Source organism: Vigna unguiculata, chromosome 1, assembly GCF_037176805.1.
Source record: "Vigna unguiculata cultivar grain cowpea cultivar isolate G323 ecotype 2 chromosome 1, ASM3717680v1, whole genome shotgun sequence".
Classification (NCBI taxonomy): Eukaryota; Viridiplantae; Streptophyta; class Magnoliopsida; order Fabales; family Fabaceae; genus Vigna; species Vigna unguiculata.
This window is the reverse complement of record NC_140792.1, coordinates 44,637,023-44,656,571: the sequence shown is the minus strand read 5'-3', so window position 1 is coordinate 44,656,571 and position 19,549 is coordinate 44,637,023. Positions and strand designations below refer to the sequence as shown.

Below are 19,549 nucleotides of genomic sequence, written 5' to 3'. Positions count from 1 at the left end.
TTCTTCTTTTCTTCTTCTTCCCGTCTTCTTATAAGGTGAGATTTGGGTGGAAAAATTCCTCCTTCTTTTACCGACGGATAAATCCGTCGGTAAATTTGTCGATAAAAAAAAATTATCGACGAATTTTACCGACGAATTTTGAGTTATGTAAGTATCGATAGATTTACCGACAGAAAAATCCGTCGGTAATTCAAATTTGGGCGGGAAATTTTCTGCTTCTTTTACCGACAGAAAAATTCGTCGGTAAATTTATCAGTAAAGAAAATTTGAATTAGCGACGGATTTTACCGACGGATATTTCTGTCGGTAAATAAAATTTGTGTTACCGCGAATTTTTGATAATTAAAATTTAAGAATCCGTCGATAAAATTCGTCGGTAATTTAAATTTACCGACAAAACTATATCCGTCGGTAAAATTCTATCGATAATTTCAATTTTTTGTTGTTGTGTATTTGATGCGGATACTTTTTTTTTATGTGTTGCATGTATTTTTAAGCATTTAAGAGAATATTATGCAATGGCCATTTAATTACTAAAGCCTTCATGATAAAAAAAATAAAGAATATAATAATTTGGGTGATCATATCATTGAAAACAATTTTGGATCATAATTAACGAAAACAAATCGTGACTATTTATATTAAGCAAAGTATTGATAACTATTGATAATTAATCTTTATATCAAAATTTTTATATTTCTTTATTTGTGAGATTTGAAATTTTTAAAAATAAAAACAAATTCTGCTTCAATCAAATTAGTATATGTTGGTACTTTATCCATAATATGAAAAAAGGGATTTACAAACTATACAGAATAACACCTATGCTTTGTGTGTTAGAAGTGTTATTGGAAACAAAATACTTTTGAGAGATAAATAACTTTGTTATTGTTGGGGCAAGGAGAAATGGAAGGGAAAAACAATTTTTTTTCTTAAAGTGGAAAGAGTTTAATTTGAGACATAAGTAAAAGAGTTGGGTCACATTGAGAAAGTTGGCACCATGATAAGTTTTTGTGTGTTTAATTTACTTTTTCAATTACAATGGTGTTTTTTTTTTAAATAATGTCATATTTTCGCATCAAAAAAAATTAAAAACATGGACAAAAAAATTCAGAATCATAAACCAAATCTAAAGGTTGTCATGAAAAAATAATAATATACTGTGAAAAAACACATGTGTAAATAAAAAATAAATGGAAAAGAGATCAATTATTCACTTAAATAATAACCAACAAGGTGGTAAAATCACTCGATAAAATAAAGAATGAAAAAAAAAGGCTCATGAATAATGAAATTATCTTTATAGACCTACGCACATAGTAACTCAACAATTGCAATAGGAAAAAGAAAAACAACTCGCGTGAATATTAGGTAATGTGCATTGTTGTAACAAATACAAATAAGAGATAAATAAAAGAAAATGAAAAGAGTAAGAACTCACCATGCTTCTTTCTCATTTTATCTTTGATTCTTACACTTCTTAAATTGATGAATTTAGTTTTCCAAATTTAAAAAATATGAGATTTTCTTGTTCTTTATACTTGAAGTCATTATTTATTAACAAATTTTACCATTACAAAACTGATAAAAGACTAGATTTATATTATAATTTTAGTATATTTATAGTTAAATTTAATATTTAGTGACAGTCTTTTATCATCACAAACTTGATATAAAAAATAAATTTACTATATTTAATCTACTTTTAAAATATCATGACCAAAATCAAAGTTTAACTAAAAAGACATTTAACCCAAAAGTATAGTCTACTAATGCGAAAATATACATGCCAATGAAAGAAAGATATAAATAATAGTTTTCATTTGTTTTAACCACCAAACATAAATTCATTTGAAATTTTTGCTTTATATGAAATTGTGTTTAATGATATTAGATTCACTAAATATGCATAAGATAAGATATGAAAATTTTCAATAAAAGCTTTAATTCTTTTTTTTTAATAGTTATGGATTGTTTCAAATATCGAATATTGATTATTAAATAAATACTAATCTTTTAAAAAATAATATAATTTGTTTGAGTTGGAGTTCTTAATTACTAAAAAAAAATGTAATAAAACTATGAAGAATCTTAGACAAAAATTACGAAAATATGTACTTATAATTATTGAAACTGATAAAAAAAATACAAAACTCTAAAAGCTAACAATGTTAGTTGAGATTCAAAAATAAGAAAACGATTAACTATAACTTATAAAATACATCTATTGATACGAACAAATTCACTCGATTTTGAATGTTCTAACTACATGTTTTAAGAATCATATAAGTTTTGGTTATGTGCACCATGTGGCGGATAAAACACTCCCTTAAGACCTTTTTTCCTTTTTATGATCTTAACCTATAAAGGATAGTGGACTTTTCAATAGTCTTCAGAAGCTCAACCTCTACTTTTGAAATCAACCCACCTATCGTTCTCCACATGTGATCCTCAACCACAAAAACCTTACAAATTGTGCAAGGAACGTTTGATGCGACCCAAGAAAATAAGTCATCAGCGAGACTAAACAGTCATGAGTCAATCGAAGTTTTTGGTTCTGAAAATAACATCGCTTAAATCGATTCTCTAAACAAACATCATGCAACCAACTTCAATGTCTCTGAAATTGAAAGCCTACGTGTTAAAGTTGTGTGACAATCCTAAAATAGAAAGCAAATGTGCTAAAGAGACCTAATGACACTGAGAGTGAAAGTTTGTATGCTAAAAAGATGTGGCCCTAAAATTGAATAGCATGTGTGTTAAGCGACCTATCGACACGATTCATTATTAGGTTACGAGCTAAACATTTTACCGAACAACAAATCATTGGGATCCTAAGGGATGAGTGTCGATGTTTGCAATAAAAAATGAAAAACTTTGTAAAAGAATATTCATACACACACACACACACGAGGGAAAGACAAAAGAGTTCAAATAAAATTCGTTCATAAAATTTTTATGTTTTCATTATAAGATGACATAATAGCTCATAATGCTTTTGAATAAATGTTATGTTCGGGTTCAAATAATGTTCCACGTTCTATACATTATATTTTTATAAACTCGCCTTCTGATGATTTAGAGCATTATTAGATTAAAATTTTCCAAAATAAGTTTGATGGTTAAATAAACATAATCGAGATAGAATTATTCACTAAAAATATTAGTTAAATTATTTGATGAATATTAATGACCAACAAAAGTATTCTTAACATCTATAACATGATAAATAACCACCTTAGAAATCCTTGTGTTATACCTTTTGTGTGATCCATTCAAACGCGAAAAAAAGAATTTAACTACGTTTTTTTACCCAAAATACTATTGATTGATCTATCATGTGATTAATCAGGTTTCGTGTGATAAGTATTGCTCTTTTTGTTGTGCAATACTGCTTTCAGAAACAAAAAATAGAACCAAACAAACCTCAAACCTTTCTACAACTTGGAAGCTAAAATAATATAGGTGATTGAAAACTGGAGCATTAATTATACAAAGAAAATCAATTCTTGACTTGACCTAATATAAGAACATTGATACATTGACAGTGGTGTCATTCAATGAGATAGACTATCTATCCCAACCTGATGGCCTCCGCCTCTCTTTGGGTTTAGAACTGCAGCCAAAGAAAGTTAGAACATTAGCAACCAAATTATGTATTAAGATAAATATGGCAACAAATACATCTCCGAACACTAACCTATTCGTGCTCTTCTGACCAGAATTTACTCCAGAACCTTGAGTGCTGGAATTTACCGCTGAGGAAACAGGACTGGGTGAAGCGGTGTGCTGATACGTATTCACGTCACCACCAATTGATCCACCAGATACAAAACCAGGGAGTGCCGGTCTCTTATTAGCAGCCATGTTTGTATTGTTACCGAATCCTTGATTCTGAGAGTTTGATGAAGCAGCAACAAAGTTATTCCTAAATTGTGACATCATTCCGGTCCGCAGAGAATTTACTGCGGCAGATCGAGTAGGAACTGGGTTAGATGGTGCGTTGTTCGACTCGGGATTATATCCAATGCCCAAGCCAAAATCCACTCCACGCACACCACGGCCACCTCCCCCACCACCTCTACCTCTGCCTTTTTTCCCACCTGCACGGTACACATCGTTAGAGATTAGATTTAATTGCTTGCAAAAACGAGTTTTTTTATCTCAGCAAATTACTACTTCATTTCTCATGATAACGTAAGTTGCATTTCGTACCTCCTTTTCTTGCATCACGTTTCGACCTGAATCTCCCATCCTATTGAATTACAAGAGAAATGTCATTAAATAAATTCAAGACCTATATAGGGGAGTTTATTTTAGATCATCTTAAAATATCAAAAGGCAAGTTTTTGGAAACATAAATTTCACAACAACAACATAAGCAAAATGAAGGTAACTCAATTCTATTATGCAATTCATCAAAAAAAAGCTTTACCCGTTTATTTTTCACAAAATACTTTTCATATATAAAAGTAACTAAATTATTTCAAAACTAATAGCAAAAAACGAGCTAATTTCAAACATGAAAAAACAAGAAAACTTATCATATGTTTAATTTTTTAGAGAATATAAAGGGGGGAAGCAAATCTTAAGATGCAAGAACTTCAATAATAGAGAACTGAAACTATAAAACCAAAACAAGTCAAGGAGGTTCTAAGTTTTTTAGTTTAAAAATTAGCAATGAGATATGACTTTTGCAAACAATTTTCAGATTTTTTTTCTTCTTGTTTTTAAAATTAGAGAAGAGTTTCCAAAATTAGGAAACAAGCAGTCCCTTGGCATCTGATGTACTCAGCCTCTTAAACCATCTCAACTAGCATTAACTCGCTCATATAACTCTGCTTAAAACTTATTACTAATTAAATTCTTGCCACGAAAAGAGCATTATTATGTTGATATTTACAGCAAACCAACAAAATCTACAAAAGCATCATGCGAAGACGAAAAAGATACTAAAAAACCCACAGTTGCATGAACCAGAAACGATCAAAGATAAGAGAGTCTACAAGCATTAAACAAGTTAAAAGACTCGATACAGATTGATGAATAGAAGAATATAATCGAAGGTGTTGTTACCTTCATCGCAAGATCCATCAACTCCACGGACACATTCTGACCAGCAGCAACTAAGCTATTGACCAATTCACCTGCAAATCGTGCTTCTTTCTGAGTTATAAGAGTGTATGCAACCCCATCCTTGTCACCAGCACGACCTGTTCTTCCAATGCGATGGACATGCATGTCCATATCCTTTGCAATATCGAAGTTTACCACTGACTTAATTGACTTGATGTCAAGACCACGGGCTGCAACATCAGTTGCAATGAGCACATGGTAGAGACCGGATTTAAACTTCTGCAAAATATCCATCCGAGAAGCTTGATCTTTATCACCATGCAGGGCAGCAACTTTAAAGCCTCTTTGAGCCAACTGCGATTCTATTTCATCCACAGTGGCCTTCTTTGAAGCAAAAACTAAAGTATCACCTTGATCAATCATTTCAGGTAGCTTTTCCAGAAGCCAAGGCAACTTTTCAGTATCAGAAGGAATCACATAAACAACTTGAGTAATATCTTCATTTGCCATCCCCACCTCTCCAACAGTTACTCTGATAGGATCAGTAAGGATTTCCCTGGCCAACTTTTCAACTTTACGAGGCATTGTTGCAGAAAAGAGTAATGTTTGGCGGTCTGGCCTAATCTGCCCAACAATGGACCTTACTTGAGGTTCAAACCCAAGATCAAACATCCGATCCGCTTCATCAAGCACCAGGTAAGTTGCTCTCATCATCGTCAATGCCTTCATTTTCAGCATGTCTATCAGTCTGCCAGGGGTAGCAACAACTATCTCACATCCAGCTTTGAGTTCTTTGAACTGTTCAAGTTTTGACATTCCACCATAGACAGCAGATACACGTACCCCATACGCTTTTGCAAATTTCTTGGCCTCCAGGTATATCTGATGAGCCAATTCTCTGGTAGGTGCACATATAACCCCTATAGGCCCCTCTTCCTTCTGAAGCTCAGGCTGATCCATGATATGCACAATCATAGGAAGCACAAAAGAAGCCGTTTTACCTGAACCAGTTTTAGCTATACCAATAATATCCCTGCCGGAGAGCACAACCGGGAAAGCCTGACATTGTATAGATGTAGGCTTCTCGTACCCTTGTTTTTTTATAGCATTCATAATCTGAGACGAAAACCCACATTCCTCAAAAGCTTTTATTGGCTTAGGAACATCAAAACCAGATACCCGAATAGCCAAACTCTTCCGGTATTCGCTTACGTCCTGCTCACTCATACCTGGAGTTAAATAAAATAACTTATAACAAAGGCATTCCACGGCCAAAATGAAAAATGAACCAACTGGCAATGATTAAGCTGCATTGGTGTGAGCGTTTGCAAAATTTGACTCCGAAGTGATCTATCTGAATCGAGTTTCAATATTTTCATTCTAAATGGAAGTTATTAGTAAACTCAGCATAAAAGGCTACCAAAAGTTGTTTTCATTCTAAATCAATTATGGACTCGATCAATTCCTCTGTTTATAATCAAACATGTGAATATTTACTTAAAATCACGCTAGCTAGTATTTCAATATGAATCAAAACACGCCCTAATATAATTTCTGGGTTATAGTGGAAGTACCTGATATTGAAGGTGTCTCCTCATAAAAATCCTTATTGAAGGGTTCGTAGTCAATGGAAGAGTGATCGAGAGCAGGAATGGGCTCAATTTTCTTCTTGTCAATAACAATAGGGTTATCGTCGGAATCATACTCAATCATACCAGCGTCCACGGCTTTGGCAGCAGCATAAACCTCCTCATCGGAATCGTACCCAGCGTGCAGCGCCTCGGACGCGAGAGTCAGCCCTAAATCCTTCTTTGCCTTCAGGAAGCTCTCCATGGGATCGTCGTCGTCGTCCCGGTACCGGTCCTCAGCCTTCTCCTTCGGCTTGGGCGGTGGCGCCGCCCGCATCTCCTCGTGAATCCCCTCCATGAAGGCGTCGAGAGGGTCAATTTCGTCGCCATCGTTGCTGTTCTTGTTCCCTTCGTCGTTGTTGTTGTCGTCGTAGTCAATGTTGTCGAGGTCGGTGTCCTCGTAGTTGTCGTGGCCGTGACGGGAGGAGGGAGGGACGTAGAGTCGCTGAGGGGCCTGGGATCGCTCGAAGCTGTAGGTGGATTGGCGGTTTATGCCGAAACCTTCGAATCCGAACTTCCTCTTCGACATGGTGGGGAAGAGGAAACCCTAGCTGGTGAGGGAAAGTGGAAGAAAGAATTTGGGATTGGGAAAAGAGGGGTGAGTGAGGTGTGATGTAGGTATTGAATTTGGCGCTTCCGCGAGTGGAACGTTGCAACCAGTGAATTTAGACACCACCGTGGTCGATTTCTGGTTAAAGGAGGAAGGGGATGACGACGGATCTAAAGATATGGGTGAACGGGTACCCGAACCGAGGAAGCCCATTCCTTTGGGAAGTGTGCAACAGGGTCATCTCAAGGGAGAAAGTTTCTTCATACACCTTCATAATTTGAACCCGCACCCCCTGCAAACTTTAAAATTTTAAAATCATTTTCTAGTTTAGATTTTCATTTTCAATTCTTGTTCATTTACTCTTAGAATGTATGACTCAAAATATAAATTTATATTTTATTTGTACAGTTTGGAATAGAATTTTATATTTCAAATTATATTTATAAGGGTGTTTTGGAAGTCATTCAGAAATATATTTTGGAATACTTATTTTGATTTTTTTTTATAGAATTAAATATATTTTAGTTTCTGAACTTTAATTTAAGATTGGAGTTCGTCCCTATTCAAAATTTTGATACATTTTAGGTTTTAAACTTAAAAAATAAATGAATATAGTCATTTTAATAAAATTACCTAAATTGGAGTTGTTTATATTGTTTGATACATCTTCAGATATCGTAAAATATGTTAACGTAATTGGATTAAAATAATTATATTCATTCGTTTTTAAAATTTAAGAAATAAAATCTATCGAAATTTTAGACATGGACCAATTCTAATTTTTAATTAAAATTCAAGAATTAAAAATATATTTAATTTTTTTCTGTTTTGAATTGAATGTTTTAGACCTATAAATACCTTTGAAAACAATAGTTTCAAACTATAAAAAAATTATTTTCAAAACAGAAATGTATTTTCAAATTTGGAAATATCTTCATAAACACTTATTCCATGATTTTGTTTTATATCTTGGATACAAAAAAATTTCCAAAACAAGTAATTTAAAAAGTATTTTCGGATCCAAAATGTCTTCCGAAATATTATTTTGGATTGGATATTTTATTAGATTTTGTCTGAATCTTGAAATATACATCCAATCTGAAAAATATTAAAAACAAAGAGGTGTATAAATTTTTATTATATTTTGAATGAAAAATAGTTTGAGGAGTTCAACTTTTATGGGGTGAAGAAAAAAAAAAACATGAAGGTGCCGAAAGAAGCACCCACTTCAAATCATGTGTAAAAACTTAGTAAAAACTCACCTAAACTTATTTTCGCCTAACTTAGGTTAGCCTAACATAGGTTGGTCAAACCAAAAATTAGAGAAGAAACATGAATTTTATGACATTCATCTTACTTTGTACCATAATTCATTTCATTATATGCTCTCTTGTTCCGCTATCAGAGATGCCTATTTCTTGTATGGTTAGTTATAGACAAATTCAATTCTTAACCCAATCCCTTTGCTTTATTACGTCCAGGTATGACCCATAGGTTCTCATCCTAAGACATAAAAAGTTCACAGAAAACAAATAAAAACATAATGAAGTTGAATTACAACTATTAGTATTTTTATAGAAACTACATCTTTTGACACTACAAATAATAACGGTGAAACTCCCTAACGGAATCCACCACCGACACTGTTCTATGACTGTGTTCTGTCAGTAGTTATGTTTTAAAATTAAAATAATATTGTGATTATTTAAAATTTATATTCATTTATTTTTTTTTTAATTTATTTAACTTTTAAAGCGAAGGGAAAGGGTGTGTTGGTGCAACAAAAATGGAATCAAGTAAAAAAAATTATAATCCTCTCACAAATCTCCGTTTAACGTGTGTGAGTAGTCAAACCCCCACTGAAATACCTCACCAACCGCAACACGACTCAAGCAAAATAAACACATAAGGCGAAGGCGCGACATCACCCGTTGTCTCTCTCGTAGTCGTGGCTTCCCTTTTTAGGCCATTACCGTTTCTTTGTTCTTTTCCGTTAACCAGACACCTTTGGGTCCCGCATTTAAAAATCCCTCGCAACGGAACCCAAAACACCGGAAAACAAAAATAAAAAACCATTACAACCCAATTCATTTATATATATATATATATCAGAAAAGAAAAATCTACTTTCTGCACTGACTCACTGGAAAAACGCCATTTCCGCTCCAAATCACGTTTCTCCGATTTGACTCCGCTATGACGAGTTTGACTCGGAGCTCACTATCTCAAACCGTAGCTACACCACCGATCAAATTTCCGGATTTCGATCCACCTTCGCTTTCAGTTACCGACAGTCCTTGCTCCTAGATCTGAGCCGTTTGTGCAATCAGCGGTGACGGTCATGTCAATCGGTAATCGCCTGTTCGGCGTTCTTCCTTCGTTTAATTCATGTTTTCTGTTAGTTTGTTCCGTGAACGAGTAGTATGCACTGGAAAACGCGAGGTATTGGAATCGGAGTATTGTTTGAGTTGTTTTTTTTTGTTCAAGTAACTAAGAAACCTAATGGTGTTACAATTTTGAGTTTCGCGTGTGCTGTCATTTTCTCTTGAGAACTGCTGCTCAATCAATAAGTGATGCCGTGCATTCAACTGTAAATTGCCGCATGTAGAGTGTATAAGTTGTTTGGATCTGTGGTCAGTGTACCTAGAGCTTGCTCTGTAGTTGATCTAGTGAAATTTGTTGACGTGGTGTAGAATGTTGATCAAGGCTTCAAACTGCGCCCAATTATTGGTTGCAATCCTTGATGTTGCGGGAAATTGCAGACAATGCTGCCAAAATCTTTAGAACCTTAGTATTGGTGTTGCATTATGAGTTACTGTGATCGACCTTGCATGTTGTCTCCACAAGCATTACTATCCTTTGATTATTTTTTTGGATGACGCGGAATGGAGACTAAGTTTTTTGAGTCTTAAATTAAAGTAGTTATAAATTTTCTATTAAGACGAGTAGAAAGGATGAGCAGAAAGATTACATGCCTATATTTTATTTCACTTTGTTCCTTTCATTTTGAAAAAGTATTTGAATCATAAAATATAAATAAAATATAAATTCATTGAAAGTATAGTTCTCGTTGAAAATTTAATCCTCCGTCGCCCAAAGGCCACTTGAAAGAACACATTGCTAAACCTGGTCAGGTTATTTTGCATGAGCAGGACAGAAACCTGTTCAAACTTCGAAAACACAATCCTGATGCTAAATGAAAATATTCATTATGCAGGTTTGATTATTGTCACTGATTTCTCTTGAGAAACAATCATAATTCAGTTTAGGTTGTTTTTCAGAAGCCAATTTTTTATTTATTTTTTTTTTTGCATTTTAGCGTTAGTTAAGTATCCTTGATAATTTTGACCTTTTACTAATAATGCAGGTATGTTAAAAAGGTTTCAAGGCTTGCTGCTGAAATGGATGCTTATATTGTCTTGCCTGGCATTTATGATTGTGGCTGGTGAAAATGATAAAACAATGGTGCCCCCTTCTTTATATGATTCTAGATCACCTTTGGCCTTTACTGTTGTTCACGATCTACCTCTACCAGCAAGTCTCCATTTGTCAAAGCATGTGCTTTCTCAAGGTGCGCCACTTGAAGCACCGTCACCAGTCAATCCTCCTTCATACGGTCCTTTCTCAAGTAATGGCCAGTCCCCTACAAGTTCACATTTATCCATACCATTCAAAATGAAGAGTGAAATGAAACATCCAATTCCTGGCTTTAAATATATTGCTCCTGTACATTCTACTGCAGCTGCAGGCCCTTCTGCTTCAACTCAGCCACCATTGTCTCCTTATGCTTCCAGTATGTCGTCACTTTTTCTTCTCACAGATAGATAGTGTATTTTTTTTTTTTTTTTAATTTGTAATAGCTTTCTTTTAAATGTTTTTGTTTCATTTTTTGCAAAGCGAGCCTACCTTAAAGTATCTGGCATGCCCTTATATAGCAAATTAATTTTCAATATAAGCATTACGTTAATATTTCATGTTTTTATTGAACTTTGGAACCTTGAAACTGATAATGACATGGTTGCTAATTTTTATTCTGCCAGATTGTTGTAAACAAGACATGGTGCTGAAAAGAGCCAGTAAGAGTTGCCACTGTGCATATCCCATAAAGCTAGACCTTTTTCTTTCGAATGTCTCTCAAAATCCTAGTTGGAATGATTTTCTTAATGAATTAGCTGTCCAGCTTGGATTGCGAAATACCCAGATTGAACTGATAAACTTTTATGTTCTCAGTGTATCAACATTAAATATATCAATGAATATTACTCCACATAAAGGCATCAGTTTCTCTGCCAGTGAAGTTTCTAAAATAAACTCGTCGCTTTCAATGCATAAGGTTAAACTAGACCCTCGATTAGTGGGTGGATACCAACTTCTCAATATAACTTGGTTTGAACCACCAGCGCCTTCACAAGGTAATTGAGCCTTTGTATTTAATTATGTCATTGATAATGAGTGGTGCTTTGGTGTTCTTGGTCATTGGAAGTAACCAGGAGATTATTATTGTATAGATAACCTAGTGGATTGTCTATATTTGTCTTTAATATAGATAAGGAATGGAAGAAGCATATAGATCTTATTGTTACAGCTTTGCCTTTATTCATCTGTGTTCTGTGTGTTCTGTTTTCATTTCACTATTTCTGCGGAAGTGATAAAGAGAATAGGAAGTTATGTTTATGCTAAAGAGGTCATTTTTTTACCTCATGGCATTTGCTAACCTTTCAGATATTCCTCATAGAGTGTATTTTATCGTGAACAACAGACAATGTTTATGCTTATGATAGTTTTTGGCTGCTTTGTTGATTGTGAAATGTGTATAGAATAAGAGCTTTACTTATGGTGAAAGGGTCTAGCCTTTACTCTTGACATCTGATGAGTGTATATCTACATAATTCTTCATAGATTTTATATTCTTAGAGTAAACAACAGACAATGATAATGCTTATGAAAGTTTTTTTTTGCTGCTTTACTGATCGTTAATGATATGAATGTTACTAAAGATGTGCTGTATGTAACCACTATTTATGCATTTTATCAATCAATATTCATCGAATTATATACACAGTTTGAACCTGATGTTTACATTGATATCAAAGCCTCGGTCTTTATCTAATTTAATGCCAGACCCATTTTTATACTGCTATTGAACTAAGAGAATGAGAAATGTGTCCCCTGTGTATAATAACATATCTTTCTCTGTTTCAGCTCCTACGTTAGCTGCATCACCTGTGAAAACACCTTCGTATCATTCACCTACCGCTATGTCATCATCTGGTTCTTCAGGAAGGCGTTCAAATCTGTTTATTATTCTTGGAATTGTTATTGGCATAATCTTTATTGGTATCATATCTGTACTTATATTCTGTTTATGTACATTCCTGCCCAAAGCAAACGCTCCTCCTGGGGAAACTGGTAAATATCTACAATTTTAGCTGTTTCTATAACTTATTTTGGATTTCATTTACAGGCATGAATCATTTTATTCGTCCATATTTTGCATAATTTGGAAATATCATAGTACCCTTCCAATATTTCATATTAAAATGATAACTGTAACTTATGTATAATATGTGCAGTATAAAATTCATAAATTTAATATGTATAAGTTTGACAAATGACCTACTGGTTCAACTATCAACTAACGGATCCTTTACCTTACCTAATTAGTGACCAATTTGGTTTTGATAACACCAATCTCACAGTTTGAAGTCTGTTTGATGCAAAATAGTATGGACATCTATTGGTCTTCTATTTATTTTATGTAGTTGGGAATTTTCTTTAGGGTTTCAAGTAGGATGCTGTTATTTTTGAAACAATAAGGTAGAACATAATATGTTTGAGAGGCTCCAAATTCTTTATTTATGAAGGAAGGACACGCTGTTGAAGTTTTTATAGGATTGGCATTAATAGTGGTAGTGATAATTGTAGATATAGTTTAAAATTTGTTTCCATTTGTCCTTGCTGCTAATGTTTTGTCACATGCAGAAAAGCCAAGGATAGAGAGTACAATTTCAACTGTGGGTTCTCTTCCTCACCCAAGTAGTACACGATTTATTGCTTATGAAGAGCTTAAAGAAGCAACAAACAACTTTGAAACAGCGAGTGTACTTGGAGAAGGAGGGTTTGGTAGAGTTTTTAAAGGTGTCTTGAACGATGGTACTCCTGTTGCAATTAAGAGGCTTACAAGTGGAGGGCAACAGGGTGACAAAGAGTTTTTGGTGGAAGTTGAGATGCTTAGCCGGTTGCATCATCGTAACCTTGTAAAACTAGTGGGATACTTCAGTAATCGTGACTCGTCACAAAATCTACTTTGCTATGAGCTTGTTCCCAATGGAAGTTTGGAGGCTTGGCTTCATGGTAATGTAGTTTTCAAATCACGGGTTCAACTTTTAGCATTAAATGTTCCATGCTTTCTTTGTTCTATTGTTGACTTATTTTATTTGCATTAGTTTTTCTAAACATGTTCATTTCCTTGAACTGAAATTGGCCTTCATTGTTCCCATCAGGTCCCTTGGGAATTAATTGTCCTTTGGATTGGGACACCAGAATGAAAATTGCGCTTGATGCTGCAAGGGGACTTTCATACCTGCACGAAGACTCACAGCCCTGTGTAATACACAGAGACTTCAAGGCATCCAACATATTACTGGAGAACAACTTTCATGCTAAGGTTGCAGATTTTGGTCTCGCTAAGCAAGCACCTGAAGGCAGATCAAATTATTTGTCTACTCGTGTCATGGGGACATTTGGGTTAGCCTTGATATTATTTTTTTCAGACTAGTTTTTTCCGTATGATTTAATTATTTAAGGTTTAATGAAAATTTTATGTGTAGGTACGTAGCTCCTGAGTATGCCATGACTGGACACCTACTTGTTAAAAGTGATGTCTATAGCTATGGCGTTGTCTTACTGGAACTGCTTACTGGTAGGAAGCCTGTGGATATGTCACAACCAACTGGGCAAGAGAACCTTGTTACTTGGGTTAGTTCCACACCTTTGTCAATCCCTTTGTTTATTTGAAGTTAAAATCTTCTTCTCATGTCTTCTGTATATACTTGGAAATATTGAAAATTTAATTTGTTAAATCTATACTCTGAAACTTTTACATTGGCTTGGTGGTTAGTAAAGTTCATTTTTCATTTCAGGCTAGGCCAATCCTTCGAGATAAGGATAGGTTGGAAGAGATTGTTGATCCAAGCCTCGGGGGAAAGTATCCTAAAGAAGATTTTGTACGTGTTTGCACTATTGCTGCAGCCTGTGTTGCTCCCGAAGCAAACCAGCGACCCACAATGGGTGAAGTGGTGCAGTCACTTAAAATGGTGCAACGCGTCACAGAATACCATGATTCTCTGTTGGCCTCATCCAATACTCGAGCCAACCTTAGACAGTCCTCTAGCACTTTTGAATTTGATGGAACATCTTCTGTATTCTCTTCGGGTCCTTACTCTGGTATAAGTGCCTTTGAAAATGACAACATTTCAAGGACTGTGGTTTTCTCTGAAGATCTTTGTGAAGGACGATAAATACTGAGAAAAGTCCAAAATGTTCGGCTTCCAATTTTTTTCAGCCCTTCAAGCTTTCAATCAAAAGTTTTTAACGTCATGATTTGGAGCACTTCCAATTCTACAGCTGGGTTGAATCATGAAAATTTTCAGGATTTAAAGCATTTTGTTGGTAACATGATTGTAGTAATCAATATTCTAATTAGCAGATTAACTATTTAAAGAGTTAGATAATAGCTTGTATAAATAGAACAAAATTTGCCAAGTAGCTCAGTTATATTTATCTTTTGACTTGAAAACATTAATACTTGTATTCTTCTGTTTGTTACAGATGATTTATTGCACTGTTTCCAGATGCTGATTTAGCTTATATATACTGGGTTGTCAAATGACAGTTTCCTTTTGGAAAATTATAATTAGACTCCTAACATTTTTTTTTTTAATTTTTGACATAATTTAATGTAGATTATTAATTAAAAAAGTAGTTGTATATTAATTAATGACCTATTTTAAACCACATAAAAATAAAAAATAAAAGTCATCGTTGTCATTTATTTTTTTAAAGGTTTCAAGGTATAATCACCGGACTTTTGCAAGATTGACATTTAAAAACTGAAAAATAATATTTTCACTTCTTTACAAAAGAAAAAAATATATTTTTTACAATTATATATTAATAAAATAAATATAATTAAATATTATTTTGAATTGTGAATCAAGTATTTTTTGTTTTGTAGGTGTTAACATTCTTCACATTTCCCATACTTATAGATGATACTAGTGCTATGTTCATAAATATTAAATTTTTCTCCTTAGTACGAAACGTGTCACCACCTCCGAAATAAAGTACCAGAATCAATGTTGAAAACTCCACCATCATCATAGGCAATTGATTATATTATTTAATAAATATGTAATTTATTTAATTAGTAATGATATTTTATCATTAGATTATTCTAGAATTAGTTATTTAAATATTTTATCTTGATCTTAAAATCAATATATTTTATCTTTAGATCATCTTAGAATCACAAGATGTGATTTTGTTAACTTGTTTCTCAATAAATAAACCTATTATGTAACTTTCAAAATAAAGTATAAATTGATTTAAAAGATGGTCTCTCGTGGAGATTGTGGACCAAGACTCAAAAGGTATAATTCATCAGATTTATTCAATTTTATTTGGTCGTGTCAGTTCATGCTCTTAAAAATATTTTGAAAAAATATTTTAATTAGGTTTTCCAAAGAATAATTATTAATGTCGGCATACTATTATTTTTTCATTTTTAAAATTTTATTATTATTATTGTTATTATTATTATTATTATACCAATGATTTGTAATTTTAAAAAACTGAATGAAAATAAAAAGTAATTTAAAAATTTTACAATATTATTATTATTGTTATTATTATTGATCATAGATATTTTTTATTATAATATTTTTACTTTTCATAAAAATCAATAATGAAAAATTTAATTTCATATTATAATAAAATAATCATAAATTATTTTTTATTTCATTCGTTTTCTTAAAGTAATTAAATTATAAATCTAATATTTTAATTGATTATCTTAAATTACTTTTACGTAATTTTAACTTTAATTCTCTTTTTGACTTTTTAATTTTTCCTCCCCATTTTAGAAAATAAAAAAACCAAAACTAATCAGAAAATATTTCTAAAAGAAATAGGTCCATTTGAAAAAATAATGTTCTATTTAAAAAATCTTCATTATAAAAGTACTATTTTGGAAAAAAATCATGTTTTTAAATTAAATATTATACGAAAATAATAATAATAAATTTAAACAAAATATTATAATAAAATAATAATTCATGAAATTGTAAATAGAAAAAATAGAGCTGTGAAAAACATTTGACCCTAAGAACAAAATACAAATACTCCATGTATTTCAAGCTATATCAGACTTAGTGGCAAACTCAAAACCCTCCTCGGCCTGCAATAGAGTGGAGGAGACATGAGAGATTGAAAGGGTAAGCTTGGGATATAATCCATTTTGGAAAAAAACAAATATTGAAAAAATAAAGAAAAATGTCTTTTTTACACAGTATTTTACTTATTAAAACAATTAACTTTTATATTTAAAAAAAATTGAAAATAAAAAGTTGATGTAAAATTTGCTTAAAAGTTTGTTAGATATTAAAATAAATAACCCTACCCAAAAATAAAAACAAACATTGATTTTAGTTCTTTTTCACTGTTGTTGCCAAGTCAACTCCGACTTTTTCTAATTACCGTAACGTAACCCTCCCTGAATTGCGCACTGTAACGAAAATGTTAGCAACACAAACTGCGGCTAACATGAAGCATCTAACGAGAACCACAACGAAACTCCGAGGATTTTGTTCACACACATCCTATTTTCAGCATTCACTCAACTATAAAGCCCCACGCTTCCACTCTCATTTCATAGCAAGGTTTTCCATTGTCTCTGTTCTTCATCACAAAAAAATTCTTCTCCAACGAAATAAATAAGAGAAGCTCAGAGACAATGGCATTCAACAAAAACCTTCTAATCACCATCGTGACCCTCTCTTCCCTTTTACTATCCACCGCCCATGCCTCCGTCCAATCACCTTCTCCCTCCCCATCTTCCTCCCCGTCTTCCGCACAATCCTTCCTCGTCGCAAACCCCAACAACAACATCCTCGGCACCGCATCATCGAACCCAGGCGACAACCTCTTCAAATCCAGCCTCCTCGTCACAAACCCCAACAACAACATCCTCGGCACAGCATCATCGAACGCAGGCGACAACCTCTTGAATCCCAGCCTCCACGTCATGAACTTCTGCAAAGGCACTGAGAACCCTGCACTCTGCTCTGGAACCATTGCCCCATTCATGGAAGGCCCCTTCGACCCCATGAAGGCTCTCGAGACCGAAATGGAAGCCACCTTCATCCAAAGCAAGAAGGTCGCCAAGCTCATCGCCGACGAACTCAGAAACCCTAACATCGACCGAAGGGCACGCGGCGCCCTCGACATCTGCAAGTCTCAGTACAAGAGCATCATGGAAACTGTGAACGAGGCCGTGGAGTTGTTGAACGAACAGAACGTGGTTGATGCTTATTACAAGTTCAGCTCCGTTATCTCTGACCAATCAACTTGCGAGGACGCGTTTGTGGAATCTCCCGGAGTTACCATTCCCTTCGCCGAGGACTCTCACACTGTGTATCAGCTTGGTGGGAACTGCTTGGCCATCATGGATGCCATGGTTAATAGCCGTAACAATTTTCTCTTGGCTTGAGTATTGCGTGGATGCATGCATGCATGTGCTTCCAGTGATATCATGTTTATATTAACTACTTGTGTTCATTGTCGTTTCTTTGCAAGGTTGTTTTGTGGTCACTGTTGTGATCTTGAAAAACACACTGCAATAGGGCTCAAGGGTTTTTAAATTTTGTAAGTTTTGAAAAACGATGATGGACTAATAGGGTTAAATATCCATCTGAGTAGGTATGCTTGTATCAGCAGCTGCAATTCTGCAGTTTTATTTTAATGATAATGACTGAGGGCACGTCTTTTTAATTTATGCATGCTTTCTTAATTCTTTCCTTTTTTGTTCCCACCACTTCAAAATTTTTATTCACCACTTTACTAAATCTATTAAAATATATATTTTTAAGTTTAAACACGAGTTTTATTTGCTTATTAATTTAAGTTTAAAAGGAATATATTTGGATTTTATTGTAATTAAAATAAATAAAAAACTAAGAGATGAAAATGACGATAAAGCGATTAAATAAAAATAAAATATATGGTAAAATGATGAAGACATGAAGATAAAGTGTAAAAGATACGAAATAAAAATAAAGAGATAAAACTCTATATACAAACTATTAAATTTATGTAAAGTGCAAATTATTGTGCTGGAGAATTATCTCTTCTGTAAATAATTGCAGAATTTAATCTAAATATGCAAGTTATATATAGTACTAACGTATTTAAATAGTTAATTTTTAATTATTCAAGTAATTAAACTGAAATTACTTTATTTTTCTTTCAATTTTTATAAATATATATTAACAAAATAAACATTTATATCAAGATTTAATGATGTTTAACTATAATTACTTTATTTATAACAATAACCACAATTAAATGTTTTTAAATTTAAAAATATTAATCTCATACAAACATTAAGCGTAAAGTATAACGATGTAATTAAATAAAAGTTAGATAAACAACATTATAAGTTGCAAGAGTTTAGATCTATTACATATATATCGAATCTTAACCATAAGAAGATTTAGCTATTTATGACTATTATAAAAAAAATAAAAATAATGTACAAACATTAGTGATTATTAGAACTTAAAAGAAAGTTTTTAGTCATTATTTTGATCATTTTGAACTTTTTTCACACCAAAAAAATAAATTAACCTATACTTTAATTTATAATAAAACTTCATTAAATGGTGAACTTTGAGTTGACATCTTTCACCTAAGAAAAACTTCACTTAAGAGAAGTGATTAAATATTTATCATCTCATCCCTTAAGTGAACTTAAGTATCTTTTCGAACCAACTCTTATCTTTCTTACTCTGATAAACACTAAAAATATGTGAGAGTTTTTTTATCTAGTTTTAATTAATTATCCAGACTGAGTTAAACATTCCTAAACCGTATAGGAATAAATTGTTAAAATATTTAAATAATTACCTAAAATATTCTAATAAATTAATATTTAGACAATTAAAACATAAAACTTTACGGTATGCGTTTAATAATAGTTGTTAATAACACTATTATTAGTTAGCATGATGCTTCAATA

The 19,549-nt window shown here is 33.0% G+C and overlaps 3 protein-coding genes across 5 annotated transcripts; 2 read left to right on the top strand and 1 right to left on the bottom strand.

Annotated features, from left to right (window-relative positions):
- Positions 1 to 3,434: 3,434 nt before the first annotated feature.
- Positions 3,435 to 7,403, bottom strand: LOC114184407 (P-loop containing nucleoside triphosphate hydrolases superfamily protein). Its single transcript, XM_028071719.2, has 5 exons — positions 6,651 to 7,403; positions 5,077 to 6,305; positions 4,216 to 4,255; positions 3,701 to 4,103; positions 3,435 to 3,616 (listed from the first exon to the last, which is right to left on the bottom strand). Exons 1-5 carry the CDS (start codon positions 7,231 to 7,233, stop codon positions 3,571 to 3,573), a joined length of 2,301 nt encoding a protein of 766 aa, XP_027927520.1. The 5' UTR covers positions 7,234 to 7,403; the 3' UTR covers positions 3,435 to 3,570.
- Positions 7,404 to 9,185: 1,782 nt separating this feature from the next.
- Positions 9,186 to 15,127, top strand: LOC114191351 (Protein kinase superfamily protein). Of its 3 annotated transcripts, XM_028080530.2 has the most exons (9): positions 9,191 to 9,605; positions 10,622 to 10,882; positions 10,997 to 11,047; positions 11,295 to 11,666; positions 12,457 to 12,663; positions 13,237 to 13,608; positions 13,758 to 14,001; positions 14,085 to 14,232; positions 14,397 to 15,127. In XM_028080530.2, the coding sequence occupies exons 1-9, from the start codon at positions 9,596 to 9,598 to the stop codon at positions 14,772 to 14,774; spliced, it is 2,043 nt and encodes a 680-aa protein (XP_027936331.1). In that variant the 5' UTR covers positions 9,191 to 9,595; the 3' UTR covers positions 14,775 to 15,127. The 3 variants fall into 3 exon arrangements, with proteins under 3 accessions (XP_027936324.1, XP_027936335.1, XP_027936331.1); XM_028080523.2 differs by having other exon boundaries at positions 9,186 to 9,605; positions 10,622 to 11,047; XM_028080534.2 differs by having other exon boundaries at positions 9,187 to 9,605; positions 10,622 to 11,047; positions 11,295 to 11,330.
- A 2,062-nt stretch (positions 15,128 to 17,189) lies between these two features.
- Positions 17,190 to 18,307, top strand: LOC114163609 (uncharacterized). The gene has a single exon (XM_028047916.2). It carries the CDS (start codon positions 17,267 to 17,269, stop codon positions 18,020 to 18,022), a length of 756 nt encoding a protein of 251 aa, XP_027903717.1. The 5' UTR covers positions 17,190 to 17,266; the 3' UTR covers positions 18,023 to 18,307.
- The last annotated feature ends 1,242 nt before the right edge of the window (positions 18,308 to 19,549 follow it).